The sequence below is a fragment of the Somniosus microcephalus genome, chromosome 22, assembly GCF_052327205.1.
Source record: "Somniosus microcephalus isolate GS21.2 chromosome 22, FLI_Smic_1.0, whole genome shotgun sequence".
Taxonomy (NCBI): Eukaryota; Metazoa; Chordata; class Chondrichthyes; order Squaliformes; family Somniosidae; genus Somniosus; species Somniosus microcephalus.
The window spans coordinates 20,529,493-20,547,930 of record NC_141008.1 but is presented as its reverse complement, the minus strand read 5'-3'; the positions used below and the strand labels follow the sequence as shown (position 1 = coordinate 20,547,930).

Here is an 18,438-nt window from a genome sequence, read left to right as displayed (position 1 = left end):
CTGTCAAACTTATGAATGAAGCATTCCCTGCTACCATTGGCTCTCCATGGCCCACGTGAACCCGGGGGACGCATCGAACTAACTGCGCCCCTGGGATAAGCAAGCACTGCGCGCCGGCAATTGGAGGAGGCCCAGGATCGCAATTCCACGGGGGCCCACAGCTCAACGGCCGGCGCGCAAGGTAAGTGCAGGTCGGGGGCTTACACCCGCGGGAAGCCCCCGACCCGAATTTCTGGGCCATTATCTGGTCATTATCACATTGCTGTTTGTGGGACCTTGCCATGCGTAAATTGTCTGCCGTGTTTCCCACATTACAACAATGACTAGACTTCAAAAACTTACTTAATTGGCGATAAAGCGCTTTGGGATATCCTGAGGTTGTGAAAGGCGCTATATAAATGCAAATCTTTCTTTCTTTCCTCCTTTCTTTCTTTTATGGGTAGCCTTGAGCTTGCAGCATGACTGAGATGTGGCGTTGTTACCTTAACCTGTGCTTTTAAGACCATTGCCCTAAATATACAAATGCAGGCGGAATCCGATCACCAGGATTATCAGTCTGCAAACCAAACAGTAAGAATACAATTTAAAATAAAATGTTAAATAAAAATAAACGGTTGTGCTTGTGTGCACCTGTTATCTCTTTTACTCCTATTTTCTCTTCTTCCCTATGCTCTCATATTATCATTTCAACATTATTATTTTAACTTTCACTTCTCGTTTCATAACTAACATGATCTGTGTGTACTTCTGTTATTTTTTGGTTTCATCAGGTTTCCTGCTTCAATCTTCCATTTTGAGGGTCAAAATAGCAAGGATAATGGTTGGTTACCGTCACTCACATGAGGGAACAATGTCTGAGTAACCTCACCCACAGTAAGGTTGTGAAAGGCGCTCTATAAATGTGTCTTTCTTATACACCAGTCCTGACCATTAATATCAGTACCTGCCCATTGTAAATACCACTCCTGACCATTAATACCCATACCTGCTCGCTGACCTACATTGACTTCTGGTTAAGCAACGCCTTGATTTTAAAATTCTCATCCACGTTTTCATATCTCTCCGTGGCCTCGCCCCTCCCTATCTCTAATCTCCTCCAGCCCTACAACCCGCCACCTACCCCCCACCCCACATCTCTGTGCTCCTCCAAATCTGGCCTCTTGAGCATTCCCAATTTTAATTGCTCCAGCATTGGCTCTGGAAGGCCCGAAGCTCTGGAATTCCCTCCCTAAATCGCTCTCTTTCTTCCTTTAACACACTCCTTATAACCTACCTGTTTGGCCAAGCTTTTGGTCATCTGTCCTAATATCTCCTTATGCGGCTCGGTGTCAAATGTTTGTTTGATAACGCTCCTGTGAAGCGCCTTGGGATGTTGTACTACATTAAAGGTGCTATAGAAATACAAATTGTTGTTGTTGTAGTACACACAAGTACAGCCCATTAATACCAGCACCTGCCCAGAGTACACGCCAGTACAGCCCATTAAGACCAGCACCTGCCCAGAGTACACACCAGTACAGCCCATTAAGACCAGCACCTGCCCAGAGTACACACCAGTACAGCCCATTAAGACCAGCGCCTGCCCAGAGTACACACCAGTACAGCCCATTAAGACCAGCACCTGCCCAGAGTACACACCAGTACAGCCCATTAAGACCAGCGCCTGCCCAGAGTACACACCAGTACAGCCCATTAATACCAGCACCTGCCCAGAGTACACACCAGTACAGCCCATTAAGACCAGCACCTGCCCAGAGTACAGCCCAGTACACCAGCCTAGCCTGCTGGTGGGTGGTTGGAAGCAGTAACTTCTGCAAGCTCTCGCTGAGCATGCGCGGTGGCGGCACTGGACACTCGGGAGTGAGGCACGCCCCCTGGCGCCGGCGGCGCGCAGCACGAGGCGCGCCGCCAGGGGGCGTGCCTGTTGATTTGGGGGCGGGGCGCGCGCCGCCAGGACACGAGAACGCGCACGGGCGCGGGCACGCTGTGTGTCGAGCTTGCCGCCCCGGCCGTTGCTATGAGCTCCGAGCGGTCAGCGCCGGCCGGCTCTCCCGCTCCTCCGTGCTCGGAGCCCGAGGGAGGAGCCGCCGACTACCGGGACTGGGTTCGGCGCAGCTACCTGGAGCTGGTCTCCTCCAACCACCACTCGGTGCAGGCTCTCTCCTGGAGGAAGCTCTACCTCAGCCGAGCCAAACTCAAGGCGTCCAGCCGGACATCAGCGCTGCTCTCCGGCTTCGCCATGGTGAGTCACCGGCCCGCCCGCCTCCAGTGTCCAGCATCGCTGGAGGGCGTTTCACATTAAAACCCACTTTGCACGATTGTATGGTACTTACAGCAAATATGCCAATTATTTTTAAATTAAGCTCATTATTTTTGGAGCACCAATAATTTTAAGGTGAAGGGGGAAATGTGTGGCATATGTGTTAGGATGAAGGGGGAAATGTTATTTCTGTATTATCATGGTTAAATCTGTGACGATTACTCCACAATTATCGGTTCTCTCCACGGATGTTGCCTGACTTGCTGAGTTTTTCCAGCATTTTCTGTTGTTATATCGGTCTGTCATTATTGACGTTATCCCACATCACTTGGAATAAAACACTCGGGCACTCGCTATCGCCCATGATGCCTGCTGCCAGCAACACGGAACAAAAGCCCCAAAACAAAATTGTGTTTTTTTTTTAAAAAGGCTGAGTGAGTTAATGGTTGTCGTCGGTCCGAGGGTTTGGATCGTGATTGTAACGCGCGATTCATCTCTGCCTCTTGATGCTTTCTGAGGCCAGAGAGAGGGGTGCTGCTGTGTAAAGAGTGCTGTCGCAGGCTTTGCTTAATAGTAACACACTGAAGGAATATATTCCAGCCAATAGCTTATTAATTCATCATTTAAAATTACTTCCACTATGAATGACAGTCCTGCAGCCCTAGCTTTGGAAGGGCAAAATCTTAAAAGCGCCCTGGAGTGTTTTTCTCACTTACAAAAATTTTACATGCCCGCTGTTATGTTATACTGGACCCCCACTGATAGCACAGCAAATCAGTCCAAGATATCCATTATTTATGTAATCTATATGGAAGTCTTGTTTCCTGGCATTCTACCAGATAAACTTCTTAGATAACATTACACAGGTACTGTGATATATCTATTCAGTTATCGGTGTTATTATCCGATCACATTTCTGCTGTGCAGGCATAACTTCATAACAAGGAATGAAAAATGCATTTGACTAAGTGTTTTGCATTTGAATTCTGCAGCGCTTTGAATTAAGCAGCATAAATAATAAAGCAAAGTGGGAATTTAGTGCTGAAAATTTAAATTATCGGGTAATTTGAATTAAGACTAGACTGTAAATCAACTTGCTGACTTTCTCTTTTCTCTCCCCCCCATATTCCTCCAATATAACCAAAGGTGGGTATATGGAGTTAGGACAGTGATCAGCCATGATCATTGAATGGCAGAACAGGCTTGAGGGGCTAAATGGCCTCCTCCTGTTCCTATGTTCCATGATTGAAACAAAAGCAAAATACTGTAGATGCTGGAAATCTGAAACCGAAGCAGAAAATGCTGGAAAGACTCAGCAGGTCAGGCAGCATCTGTGGAGAGAGGAAGGTCGGGTTAACATTCCAGATCGATGACTTTGTCGGAGGGAGGGGGGTTGAGTGGGTTGACCCTACATACAGCAACATCCAGGTTAAGTTGGCAGAAGATCTAGTTTACAAACAAAATGGCTCTTCCGGATGGCTTGTCTCTGCACTCTGGCAGGTTTGCTCTAAGGTTGCCCGAGGAGCGCCGTGTCAGGAGCTGATAGCACTAACACCCCACTATAAATCAGTATACGAACAGATTCAATCTCTGCCTGTGCGCACAGGGGTTCAGAGCTGAGTCATGTTGGCTTTTACAGCCCCTAATTGAGTAGGATTAGTTATTGACAAGCCAGTGAACGATTTTGGTGACACGTCATTTTGTTGCGATCACGCTACATCATCACTTTTGTTGCCAGAAGTGCTAATTTTATACGATTCTGTAGGCAGCAGGGCTGTAATTCAATCCACAAACCACGTATCACTCGCATGATTTATGACCTGAGAATAATTTGATTGAAATATAGCCTTCATCTGAGTTTTAAGTGCATGTGCTTTGAGTACAAGGAGACGTGTCCTGCTGCATTTTCCAAAATTTGGCAAGTAAATTATTCATTTGTGGATTTTTCTGCAACTTGGACATCAGAGACCTGTTTCTGCGTACCTTGGATATCAGCCAGCGATTATTCTCCTTTTCTGGTGGCCTGCTGACCGCGGCAGTCTTCTGACCTGCAGCACCTTTGTCGAGATGTTAAACTGATGGAAAAAGTACATTGTCTATATTCTACAAAGTATTGGAGATGAATCATAAGCAAGAAAGAACTTGCATCTATAATAGAGCCTGTCACATCCTCAGGAAGCCCCAAAGCACTTTACATTTCAAAAGTGATTGACGCGCTGTAGTCACTCTTGTAATGTCGACAAACACAGCAGCCGGTTTAAGCACAGCTTTCTTCTTCTCTTCTTAGGCAGTCCCTCGGAACCGAGGATGACTTGCTTCCACATTAAAAATGAGTTCTCAGGTGACTGATGAGTCCAATGCAGGACCTACAGTCTCTGTCACAGGTCGGGTGCGTGGGGGTGTTCGGGTTGACGTGCGCTGCTTGCGCTTGGCTTCCGCTTGCTCCCAACGAAGAGACTCAAGGTGTTTGGTGCCTTACGCACAGCAAGTTCCTAAAAACAGCAGTAATAAATGACTCCCCAAAGCCTTTCCACCATCTACAAGGCACAAGTCAGGAGTGTGATGGAATACTCTCCACTTGCCTGGATGAGTGCAGCTCCAACAACAATCAAGAAGCTCGACACCATTCAGGATAAAGCAGCCCGCTTGATTGGCACTCCATCCGCCACCTTCAACATTCACTCCCTCCACCACCGGCGCACTGTGGCTGCAGTGTGTACCATCTACAAGATGCACTGCAGCAACTCGCCAAAGCTCCTTCAACAGCACCTTCCAAACCCGCGACCTCTACCACTTAGAAGGACAAGGGCAGCAGACGCATGGGAACATCACTACCTACAAGTTCCCCTCCAAGCCACACACCATCCTGACTTGGACCTGTATCGCCGTTCCTTCACTGTCGCTGGGCCAAAATCCTGGAACTCCCTAACAGCATTGTGGGTGTACCTACACCAAATGGACTGCAGCGGTTCAAGAAGGCGGCTCACCACCATCTTCTCAAGGGCAATTGGGGATGGGCACTAAATGCAGGCCTAGCCAGCCAGCGACGCCCACATCCCATCAATGAATAAAAAAAAAAAAATTTACTCTGTGTTGGTGGTGATGCTTGAAGGCTAACTGGTGTCCGGGACACCAGGAGTCCCCTGTTACTCAAATAATGCCACAGATCTTTTACATCCGCCTGAGTGGGCTGATAAGACCTTGGTTTAACATCTCATCCGAAATCTAGTTCGCAGCACTAATTTCATCTACATGGGATGAAGGTTTTATCTATCTAGTAGCGGTGATTAATTTCTGTGTATTGGCACCAGATGATGAATCACAGCTCCTGTTTGGAGAAAGGTCTAATAAACTACCAGATTGTATATAAAACCATGAAAAACTGCCGAATAAAGCCATAAGAAACGGCCATATCTATTCACATAGTAATACTTAGCGGCTCAAAATTCCATTCCCGAAACTAAGAAATCCATGACCCTCCTATAAGACGAAGGTGAGCATTATGAAGCGTCTGTCCACCAAACTTCACATCCTTATGCCGGCTGGAGTTCACAAATACATTTTCTCTGTCCTTTTTCATTTCAGCCAGCGCATGCCTGCCTGCTAATGCTCTGCTCCTGCGGCTCTGTGATATTTAAGTGGCGGCGTTCTCTCCAGACTCCTGCTGCTGACGTTTTACAATCTCCTTTTTAATCCTCTGGGCAGACTCTGCTTTTAAATCGCCCCAATTGTATCGGTCCTGCTGGGCTGTTTCCAGTTTTCAAACCGCAGCGGTTGAGGCTTGTGGCGAAAGCAGCATTTCAATATTGCAGCGATGGAGGGACTGAGTGGGAAAACAGCTGACTTTGGCCCTCTGATAGTAATGTACTATGTGGTGCCGCTGGGTTCAGCACTTTGGGAGAAAATTGCTCTGCTAGGAAAGAAACCTGAGCGAGCTGTTTGATTTGTGTCTAAGATGATCTCACCCCTCCGCTGATATCTAAAGTCCTGAATTTGTAATTTAGTATGGGAGCACATGCAGTAGAAATAGTAGATTGTGGAGGAGAACTTAAGTAGTTAGATTTATGGGGAAAACGTTCGTAATAGTAATTAAATGAGCGTTTCTGTCTATTGGTAGTTGTCCTACACTCTGCCCACTCTACTTGGAACTCAGGCAGAGCTGCTGAGTTTCCGTGTTGATTTATTCCCCTTTTAGAGAAATGTTTGGAGGAGATTTAATTGAGTTACTTGCTGAAGCAATCTTCAAACCCAAGCCAAAAGCAAGGTATCTGAGTAAAAGGGGATACAAAAGGAGAGTTGTAAACAACGCAAGGTATAAGGTTGAGTACAGTATAGTGTCAGAATTACTGGAGAAATGAGAAACTTCAGAAGGGAAATCAGCTGGGATGAGCATAGAGAAAGATTGTTTCTAGGCAGTGGGCTGAGAGAATAATGGGTCACATTGATTGTGATGAGGTGGAGTAGTTTCAGCTTCACATCAATGCAAACTATTGTAAGTTGGGTGCAAGGTTGTGTGAACTGAATTTAGGCAAACTGTTTGGGAGCAGCCCCAGAGTTGTGTAATGATATTTTGAGGTCACACCCTCTGCCAACGATTTCAACACTCGGTCAGCTATAGCGTACAAATCTTTCTTCTGTTTCCTCATCTTTAACAATATACACACTTCATTGTTCAGCTGTGTTTTTCAGTACCAATGTACCTTGCATTTCTCTCTTAACTGGTATTTGTCATTCTGTGTCTGGTTACATAGTTTGTAAATACCCTGGAATGCTATCCCTCTCTGTGGAATGTATTATGAAGGCCTGTAGGATATGATTTATGTCCCATGAGTCGGCTGAGCTGGTAACTCACAAGCAACTTTCCTGTGAGTGAGTTGGAAGCCTGGATTTTCCGACTGCCTTTATTTTAACAGCAGTGGTGACCCACTTGTGCCAGCAGTAACACATTTAAATTAAATTGGATACGGGCCGACGGAAATCCAGTCTGATGAGTCTGCCGAGCTTATTCTGTTTCCACCAAACTGAAAGCACCTTGGGATGTTGTACTGCGTTAAATGTGCTTTATAAATACAAGTTGCTGTTGTATTAGGTGCAGAGGTGAGTGGTTGGGTTTAATGATGCATTATCTTCCTTTCGGGGGTTTGGTTCCATTGCTGTTAGGGGCAGTGTGATTTGCAAATTAGTCTGTTGCGTCCAGAAGGCATTTGATAAAGTCCCACATAGGAGATTGTTATCTCAGGCAGGAGACAGAGTCGGGATAATGGATAGGTACTCAAATTGGCAGGATGTGACTAGTGGTGTTCCGCAGGGATCGGTGTTGGGGCCTCAACTATTCACAGTATTTATTAATGACTTGGTTGATGGGATAGAAAGCCACATATCCAAATTTGCCGATGAGACAAAGATAGGCGGCAGTGTAGATGGAAGAATAAAATTACAAAGGGATATTGATAGATTAAGTGAATGGGCAAAACTGTGGCAAATGGATTTCAATGTAAGCAAATGTGAGGTCATTCACATCCTAAAAAGGATAGTACTTTCTAAATACTGAAAAGCTAAAAACAGTGGATGTCCAAAGAGACTTGGGGGTTCAGATACATAAATCATTAAAATGTCATGAACAGGTACAGAAAATAATTTAAAAGGCTAATGGAATGCTAGCCTTTATATCTAGAGGACAAGCTGGTAGAAGTTATGCTGCAGCTGTACAAAACCCTGGTTAGACCACACCTGGAGTACTGTGAGCAGTTCTGGGTACCACACCTGGAGTACTGTGAGCAGTTCTGGGTACCACACCTGGAGTACTGTGAGCAGTTCTGGGCACCACACCTGGAGTACTGTGAGCAGTTCTGGGTACCACACCTGGAGTACTGTGAGCAGTTCTGGGTACCACACCTGGAGTACTGTGAGCAGTTCTGGGCACCACACCTGGAGTACTGTGAGCAGTTCTGGGCACCACACCTGGAGTACTGTGAGCAGTTCTGGGCACCACACCTGGAGTACTGTGAGCAGTTCTGGGCACCACACCTGGAGTACTGTGAGCAGTTCTGGGCACCACACCTGGAGTACTGTGAGCAGTTCTGGGCACCACACCTTAGGAAGGATATATTGGCCTTGGAGGGAGTGCAGTGTAGGATTACCAGAATGATACCCGGACTTCAAGGGTTAAATTACGAGGCGAGGTTACAGAAATTAGGGTTGTATTCCCTAGAATTTAGAAGGTTAAGGGGTGATCTGATCGAAGTTTTCAGGATATTAAGGGGAACAGATAAGGTAGATAGAAACTATTTCTGCTGGTTGGGGAGTCTCGGACTAGGGGCCATAATCTAAAAATTAGAGCCAGACCATTCAGGAGTGAAATTAGGAAACACTTCTACACACAAAGGGTGGTAGAATTTTGGAACTCTCTTCCGCAAACAGCAACTGATGCTAGATCAGTTGTTTTTAAATTGGAGATAGATAGCTTTTTGTTAACCAACGGTATTAAGGCATATGGGCAAAGTTGGGTTTTTGGAGCTAGATCGCAGATCAGACACGATCTCATTGAATGGTGGAACAGGCTCAAGGGGCCAAATGGCCGCCTCCTGTTCCTATGAAGTGGATTTAGAAAGGTTACATGGTGAACATAGGAATTTTCAAATACAAGTCGAATCATAGAATTTTACAGCACAGAAGGAGGCCATTCGGCCCGTCACACCTGTGCTAGCTCTTTGAATAAGCTGTCCAATTTAGTCCCATAGCCCTGCAAGTAGTTCCAGTAATTGAAATTAGATGTCCTCGCTGTACATTCCATGGAAATACGTCTGTTGTGAATGAGGTAACTGTCCTAACCTAACCTTGCACCCCATTTAGGTGGCAGAATTCCATACTGATGTGCCTTCAATAACCACAAAACTAGAAGTTATTAACTTAAACAAGTTGGCTTTTAATCACTAAGATCAGAGCTAACATCTCAACACACTGACTGGCTCACAGGAATGAGTCATACAGATCCTGGGATCTTTATGTAAGAGAAGTCAGGGGCGGAGCCAAGAGCCAAGACCTGGAACCTTCCAGGTTAGTCAGGAAAGAGGAAGTGAGACTATACACCGTGTGGGGGAGGGTAATATACATGAGTGCAAAACGAATACAGGCACGACACAGATTTCATTACATTCATCCCTTCTTTAGATTTAGTCCATCGGGGTGATGTTTCTTAAAAGTTGGTATAAGTGAGTCTGTCAGGAGGTTTTGCGGTTCTCGGTGATCGGCGCAAAGCCGGTTGGGGTGCCTCTAGGGGAGTGGATTCTGGTTCCTCTGCTGTCCGGGCCTCCGCAGTGTCTTCCAGGTTATCTGCAGTGTCCTCCAGGTTAAAGTTGGGTATTGATACCTCTGGGCGTCCTGTCTCTTTTTGGTGTAGGTCTTCCTCGGGTAGTCTCTCATCGTTCTCTCCGCTCCCTGAGGGAGCGAGGTCTTTTATGGAAACAGTGTCCTCTCGCCCGTCAAGAGTATTCGATATAGGCGTACTGAGGGTTTGCATGGAGGAGCTGTACCTTTTCCACAAGGGGGTCCGTTTTATGGCCTCTCACGTGCTTCCGCAATAGTACTGTCCCCGGAGACATCAGCCACGCGGGTAGAGATATGCCCGAGGTGGATTTCCGGGGGAAAACGAACCTCTTTTCGTGAGGGGTAGCGTTAGTGGCTGTACATAACAGAGACCTTATGGAGTGGAGCACGTCTGGGAGGACTTCCTGCCAGCGGGAGGTCGGAAGGCCTTTTGACTTTAAGGCTAACGTGACAGCCTTCCAAACAGTAGCATTCTCCCTTTCCACTTGCCCATTACCCCGGGGGTTGTAGCTAGTGGTTCTGCTAGTGGCTATCCCTTCGAGAGCAAGAATTGGCGCAGCTCGTCACTCATGAATGACGTCCCCCTATCGCTGTGTATGTAGTTCGGCATGCCAAACATGCAGAATAGATTACCGAGACACTTGATGACCGTGGCACTGGTCATGTCTGGGCAGGGAATGGCGAAGGGGAAGCAGGAATATTCATCGATGATATTGAGGAAGTATACGTTACGGTCGGCAGAGGGAAGGGGTCCCTTGAAGTCCAGACTTAGGCGCTCGAATGGCCGTGTGGCTTTGATAAGGTGTGCATGGTCAGGCCTGTAGAAACGAGCATTGCATTCCGCACAGATGCAGCAGGCTCTGGTCATTGCCCTGACCTCCTCGATGGAGTGGGGCAGATTGTGGGACTTTATAAAATGGTATAGTCGGGTGACCCCTGGGTGACAGAGGTCATTGTGGAGACCCTGTAATTTGTCCGTATGAATGCTGGCACACATTCCCCGCGATAGGGCGTCTGGGGGTTCATTAAGGGCTCCCGGCCTGTACATAATATCATAGTCGAACGTGGATAGTTCGATCCTCCACCTGAGTATTTTGTCATTCTTGATTTTCCCCCTTTGTTATTAAACATGAAGGCCACCGACCGCTGGTCGGTGAGCAGGGTGAAACGTTTGCCAGCTAGGTAGTGTCTCCAGTGCCGCACTGCCTCCACTATAGCCTGTGCCGCCTCCTCGACAGAAGAGTGCCTGATTTCAGGTCCTTGAAGGGTTCGGGAGAAGAAGGCCACAGGTCTCCCAGCCTGATTGAGGGTCGCAGCTAAAGGAAAGTCTGACGCATCGCTTTCGACTTGAAAGGGAATGCTTTCGTCCACTGCACACAGTGCAGCCCTTTCAATGTCCTGTTTGATACTGGTGAAAGCCTCCCGAGCTTCAGCTGATAGTGGGAAGGACGTCGATTTAATGAGGGGTCGGGCCTTATCAGAGTAATTGGGCACCCATTGGGCATAATACGAAAAAAAATCCCAGGCACCTTTTTAAAGCTTTGGGATTGTGTGGCAGGGGCAGTTCCTTTAGGGGGTGTAATCGGTCAGGGTCCGGTCCAATTACCCCATCTTCCACCACACAGCCGAGGATACAGAGACGGGTTGTGTTCACAGAAAATCACAGAAACCTCACAGTGCAGATAGAGGCCATTTCGGCCCATCGAGCCTGCACCGACACATATCCCACCCGATCCCCGTAACCCCTACACCAACACATATCCCACCCTATCCCCGTAACCCCACATATTTAATCCCCCTAACACTAAGGGTCAATTTTTATCATAGCCAATCAACCTAACCCGCACATCTTTGGACTGTGGGAGGAAACCGGAGCACCCGGAGAAAACCCACGCAAACACATTTGTCTTCGTTGTAGGTTAGATTCAGCTTTAGGGCAGTTTTTAAAAATCTCGCAAGATTTAGATCGTGGTCTTGCTGGTTGTGCCCGCAGATAGTGACATTGTCGAGATAGGAGTAGGTAGCTTGTAGTTTATTCTCGTCAACCATGCGGTCCATCTCACGTTGGAAGACCGAGACCCCATTTGTTACCCCGAAGGGCACTCTGAGAAAATGGTAGAGGCGTCCGTTCGCCTCAAAGGCGGTGTATGGGCGGTCCTCCGTTCTAATGAGCTGGTGATACGCAGATTTGAGGTCGATAGTCGAGAAGACTCGGTATTGCGCAATCTGGTTGACCATTTCTGATATGCGGGGTAAAGGGTAGGCGTCCAGCTGGGTATAAATATTAACAGTCTGGCTGTAGTCAATTACCATCCGTTTCTTTTCGCTATTTTTAACTATGACTACTTGGGCACGCCACGGACTGGTACTGCATTCAATAATGCCTTCCCGCAGGAGTCTGTCCACTTCCGCCTTGATAAAGTGTCTGTCTTCCAGACTGTACCGTCTACTTTTGGTCGCTATGGGCCTACAGTTCGGAGCGAGATTAGCGAATAAAGAGGGCGGGCTGATTTTTAAGGTTGATAGGCCACAGACTGTGAGTGGCAGCTGGGACCTGCCATATGCTAGCGTGACACTTTCGTGGTGGCACTGGAAGTCCAGGCCCAAGATTACATTAACACAGAGTTCTGGCATCACGAGGAGTTTAAAATCCTTGTAGTCCGTGCCTTTTACAGTCAGTGTTACCACACAGTAGCCCAAAATGTCCGAAGTGTGGGGCTTAGCAGCCACAGCAATTCTGCTCCGTGTAGGGGTTACCGTTAATGAGTGCCGCCATACCAGGCTAGGGTGGATAAAACTCTCGGTACTCCCACAGTCAATTAAACATTTCGTTAAATTCCCGTTTACCTGTATGTCCATCATGGATTTTGTCAACAGGTGTGGCCTGGATTGATCCACCGTGATCGAAGCCACTGTTGGGCCCTGGGTGGCCGTTGAGTCAGGAAAAGATGGCGGATCCCAAGATGGCGGCCCACACGGCACGCACGAGGCGGTGACGGAGTTGGAAATCGGATTCCCCCTGCAGACTTTGCTAAAATGCCCCTTTTTCTTACATTTGAAGCATGTAGCGTCCTTCGCTGGGCATCGTTGTCTGGGGTGCTTGGCCTGGCCGCAGAAGTAGCATTTCGGGCCTCGAGACATTGCCGCTGTAGTAGGACTCCTGGGTGAACGTCTGTGTGGGGTTTCCGGCGGTGTAGAGCTGGTCTGAGACCTGGATGGGGAAGATGGCTGATTCCAAGATGGCGGCCCGCTCGGCGCGCACGAGGCGGTGAGGGCCGCATGGCCGGAAGAATAAGAGTCAGAGTTTTTCTGGGCTACGTCCAGTGATCGCGCAGTGGCCACTGCCTTTTTTAAGCCCAGGACCACCTCCTCCAGCAGTCTCTGCCGGATATAATTTGATTTGAGGCCCGTGATGAAGGAATCGTGAACCAATTCGTCAGAGTACACGTTGGCCGTCACGGCCTTGCAGTTACAGTCCCGGACCAAGTCCTTTAGGCCCTGTAAGAAATCGTCCATTGATTCCTCAGGTCGCTGCCTGCGTGTAGCCAGCAGATGTCTGGCGTACACTTTGTTTACTGGCCTCTGGTATTGGGCCTTCAGGATAGTGATGGCCTCCGTGTAAGAGGTGGCGTCCCGGATGAACGAATAAATCCGATGACTAACGCGAGTAGTCAGTAGACTCAGTTTATCTACCTCGCTAGCGGATGAGGCCCTCGCGAAGAGTTCGAAGCATTTGAGCCAGTGTCCAAATTGATTTGATGCTTCAGCAGAATGTGGATCCAAGTCCAGACGCTCTGGTTTTAGGAGTCGATCCATCCTAGTATTCTTTAGTGATTAAAATTGATGTGCCTTCAATAACCACAAAACTAGAAGTTATTAACTTAAACAAGTTGGCTTTTAATCACTAAGATCAGAGCTAACATCTCAACACACTGACTGGCTCACAGGAATGAGTCATACAGATCCTGGGATCTTTATGTAAGAGAAGTCAGGGGCGGAGCCAAGAGCCAAGACCTGGAACCTTCCAGGTTAGTCAGGAAAGAGGAAGTGAAACTATACACTGTGGGGGAGGGTAATATACATGAATGCAAAACGAAGACAGGCAAGACAAACAGATTTCATTACACATACAAAGGCTGCTGGTGTTCTGCATTCACCCTGTCAGTTCAGACCACACTGGAGCAGCCGCACCGCTTTACCATTAACCACTGATGTTGAGTGATTCATTCAGCCGACCATGTAAAAATCGCATCAGTGCGCATTCCTGGTGGTCCACCCACAGCCATTGTAATCCTCTTGGGTATAAGTATCAGCCTTAGCTCAGTGGTAGCACTCTTCGCCCTGAGTTTGAAGGTTGTGAGTTCAAGTCTCACTGCAGGATTTGAACACATAATCTAGGCTGACACTTCAGTGTAGTACTGAGGGGAATGCTGCATTGTCGGAGGTGCCGTCTTTCAGATGAGCTGTTGTACAGAGGCACTCTGTATGCCCTTTCAGGTGGACGTAAAAGATACCACTGCACTATTCAAAGAAGAGCAGGGACGATCTCCTGGTGTCCAGGGTGACATTTATTTCTCAGCACCACCAGAAACCGATTAACCAGTGATTTGTTTTATTGTTGTTTGTGGGACCTTGCTGTGTGCAAATTAGCTTCGACATTTGCCTGCAAACTAACAGTGATTACATTTCAAAAGTAATTCATTGGCTTTAAAGCGCTTTGGGATGTCTTGAGAATGTGAACAGCACTGTATAAATGCAAGTTCTTGCTTTTCTTTATGGCACTGCACTAGAGGTCGTGAGTTCAAACCCCATCATGGAATTGTGAAACTGAGTTCAGTAACTAATTTGTAGGCGGGCACCAGAAAAATGACCTTGAAAGGTGCTGGATTTTCGTGGGAACCCAACCGGTTCACCAATGTCCTTCGAGGAAAGGAACCTACCCTACACATGACTCCAGTGCCACACTATATGGTTGACTCTTGATGTGTTCAAGGTAACTAGGGGTGGGCAGTAAATGTTACCTTGCCACTGTTACCCATATCTTAAACACAAAATAAACACAACAAAATGAGAGGTTTTAATAGGGAAAAAATATTCCCTCTGGCGAGTGGGTCAATAACTAGGGGTCATATATTCAAAATCATTGGGAAAAGATCTAGAGGGGAGATGAGATGTTTTCACTGAGTTGTCAGGATCTGTAATGCTCTACCTGAAGAGGTGGTGGAAGCTGATTGCAGCAATAATTTGAAGTGAGTTGGACAGGTACTTGAGGATGAGGAATTTACTGGGTTACGGACAAAAAGCGGGAGGGGGGGGGGGGGGAGGTGAGACTGAGCACGACTGCTCTTCCAAAGAGCCAGCACGGGCACGATGGGCCGAATGGTCTCTGTCTGGTGCTGTAAGTTTCTATAATTCTAAAATGGTGGCCATTTACACTAGCCACCTTGTGAGGTGAATCTCTGGAGGTGCCAGTGTCACTTCATTTTGTATTACAATGGGCTAGTAGACATCACACAGGCGGCCCCCTAATCGGTTATCACCGATGCATGCAGCAGAGGTACTAGGTCCTAGAGGACCCTGCTACTCATTATAGCTCCGCTGTGGGTAAAAAATCTGATTATCATCTACTTCCTATTGTCAGGATTAGACATTCCATTTTACAACTTCTGTGAACATCTTGTGGTTTTCTCCTGTTGTTCATTTTTTTGTCGCAACGCCTCTTACTCAATGTTGTTTTTCTCTACTTGTCACTGTTTTATACAGGCATTCATTCACCCTTTATGGGCCAGTTTATGGGAAAGATTTATTGAACTTTCCCAAAATATGGATGTTGGGGTAGGAGAAGCTGTTGACTTAAAAGTAATTAATTTTTAAAAAATTGCGGTCAATGAAATGAAAATATTTAGTAGCTAGTTGACCACCGACATAGAGAAACATAAACTTCCTGTGCTCATCTCTTCCTGTAACTATCTCTGCTCATCGCCCATGCTCTAATTCTTCGGTCTATTTCTCTCGGTCTTCAACTCTCCGTCTCCCTCCTTGACTTCTTTTACAGCTTTAACACTTTTTCTTCTCATCATCTCTATATAAATCTGTCTGAAACAAGATTTTCTGTCACCCTCTTTCTGTAAGTCTGTCCTTCACTCCCCCCACACTCTTCTGTATGCACCCCATATTTAGCCATACAGTTTGTGTATCTCTCTATCTGCCTGTATTTTCCTCTGTCTCTCTCTTTATCTGCCTGCCACAGAGTTCCTTCTCATTTTGTGTTTTTTTTTTACCTTTAGGATTTGCTTTGTGTTAGATCCATGGTTCAATGGATAAATAATCACACGGATGCTGTACATTAACAAATAACAGGTCTTTACTGGAGGAGGGTAATCTCTAGACTGGGGGTACAGAGGCATGCGCAAAGCTTATATACCGGTGTGGTCACTGCCGGTACTACAGTATACAGGAGCTGTAAAAGTAGTTCTGACTTAAAGGCACACACACTACACTTTGCATCTTTTTTTTTTCTTTCTGCCCTTTTGCTCCTTTGACTTACGCTCTTTATTAATTTCTGATTTGCTAAAGCACAGGTTCACAGCTGAGCTTGGAGGGGAGACATGTCTTGGATTGGATCTGGCAGAGGAGCGAGACTCAGTCAGTCAGGACCTGGCTGTACGTAGAAAAAAGTAATTTAAAAAGATCTTGGAATACTGAAAATAAAAAGCTGAAAATTCAGGTGGAGTAGATAATAAACAAGGCAATTAGAGTAACTGGGAAGTATGGGTGCAAAGTTAAAAGTAAAGAATAATAGCTGCCTTTGTCTTAAGTTGTCAGCAGGGCTCAGTTGGTAATATTCCTACTTCTGGATCAGAAGGTTCAAGCCACCTACCCAGGATTTGTGCACATGATCTAGGCTGACACTTCAGAGCAGTACCAAGGAGGTGCTTCATTGTAGAGTGTGCCGTTCTCTAAATGAGATGTTAAACTGTGGTCCTGTCTACCTGCTCTGCGGAATCAGGTGGATGTTTAAAAGTCTGTAGCGCTAATCAAAGAACAAGTAGTTCTGTAGATAATTTTGGCCAACATTCATCCCTCAACCAATACCACCCAAACCAGATTAACTGGTCCTACGTTGCCATTTATGGGATCTGTGTGTGCAAAATAGCTGCGACATTTGCCTATATAAGTGGTGTCACTGGATCGCAATGTAATCCATTGTGAAATGCAATGTGATATTTCTGAGAGATGTAATAATATAAATAAACGCAAGACTTTTTGTGGAATTGATTTTTGGGGTGTGGTTGTTAGCTGTGTGGAAAATGCTGGAAGCATTTTACAATCATGTGATACGTTCTCACAGATGCAAAACTTTGATATCGGTGAGCTCACATGAATTTGGAGGATGTGTTGCTTTGTAAGGATAGGAGTGGGCTTCTTTCCCCTTTAATAGAATTCCCTTTTGCACAACCGGTTGCCTGATTTATCATAGCTCCGTAACACAAGATATCAAAAGGCATTCCATGCACAGTGCACTAGGAAGCCACTGCTTAAAAAATGAGTATTCACTTCATACAAACAGCTGCCAGCAACCAATGTAAAAACTCACTTTATACCAGCGACCATCAATCAGCATTGCACTCCTACCAAAAAACTACGACAGTCTGCTCTAATTCAAAGCCAATTCAAATTGTCTGATATTTCACATTTCTGGCACTTAATTTTGTTATCAGGTGTAGACTGGTTGGGAAACAGAAATTATGCGTCAAATTTTTCTCATTTTGTTAATCTGTTTTACACAATGCACACATCAAAATATGACTAAGTGAAATGTCGCTCCAACAAATACACAGATCATCACACTCTACTGCCATCTTTATCATCATGTTGAACTGAAGACTCTCCCATTCCAACTCATTCTTTCCCAGGTCCTCAAAGCTGTAGAACGCCATATCTCTCAATCTTCCCTCCTTCCTACAATCTACAGGTTTCTAAAATGCAAGTTTTGTCACCTAATCGCTATTTGATTATTCTGAATTGCCTCGTCCTCTCTCCTCCTTTCGCACCTAGTGTGATGCCCTACAGTATGGGCCCTGGCTCCTCGCCAAACTTTCTCACAAAAAGAATGCATATAAATCCAATGAGTCTGGCGCTATTGTGGGCTCTAATGCACTCTTGGCACTTTATATTCAGATTTTTCTGAGGAGTTTTAATTTATGTGTATAAAACATTTTCAGAATAGAAGTCTCTTGCCATACCCTCAATCCCTTGTCTTCACATCGATTTACCTCTTAAACCCATTGGTACTGCCCACTTCAATGGCCTTCCATGGTAGTCTGTTCCTCAAGTCTATTACTTCAAGTAGACTTTACTAAAGAAAACAATCTCAAACTTCTTGATCTTTCTTTGTAACTTACCTTTCTATTGCCCTCTCAGTAATGTCTTGTTAGAAGCAGATAATGCTGGAAATGCACAGGTCAGTCAGTGTTTAAAAGAGAAAAGATAGGTTACATTTTTTGGTACAAGAAGCTCTGCAATTGGAATGTTAAGCTGTAAGATTAACCCCAGTATAGATTTGAGTTGCAAACTGATCTTTTCCCCCCCTTCTCGAATGTAATTTGCAGCGACCGCGTCAGTGAGAGTACATGTTCCATTGCCCTCTTATGTATGTGTTGTTGTACCTTACGGACCTGCCCTCGTTCGTACCTGACACGACCAATGTTCCTTTGCCACTTTTCTCCTTCTCGTCCACTGAAAGTGTTGACTCATGCTGGCTACAGTTTCACGGGAACCAGAAGCATTACAACACCTTACTCACTCAATTAGTCTCCAAGGAACAACCCGTGGGGCCACATGCAGCCTGC

At 46.2% G+C, this 18,438-nt stretch overlaps 1 protein-coding gene across 1 annotated transcript in view; it reads left to right on the top strand.

Annotated features, from left to right (window-relative positions):
* The first annotated feature begins 1,941 nt into the window (after positions 1 to 1,941).
* Positions 1,942 to 18,438, top strand: part of orai2 (ORAI calcium release-activated calcium modulator 2) — a 47,028-nt gene continuing 30,531 nt past the window's right edge. Inside the window, exon 1 of the mRNA XM_085964270.1 lies at positions 1,942 to 2,242. Coding sequence (XP_085820396.1) covers positions 2,018 to 2,242 — 225 coding nt within the window. The 5' untranslated portion in view covers positions 1,942 to 2,017. The remainder of the gene's footprint in view (positions 2,243 to 18,438) is intronic.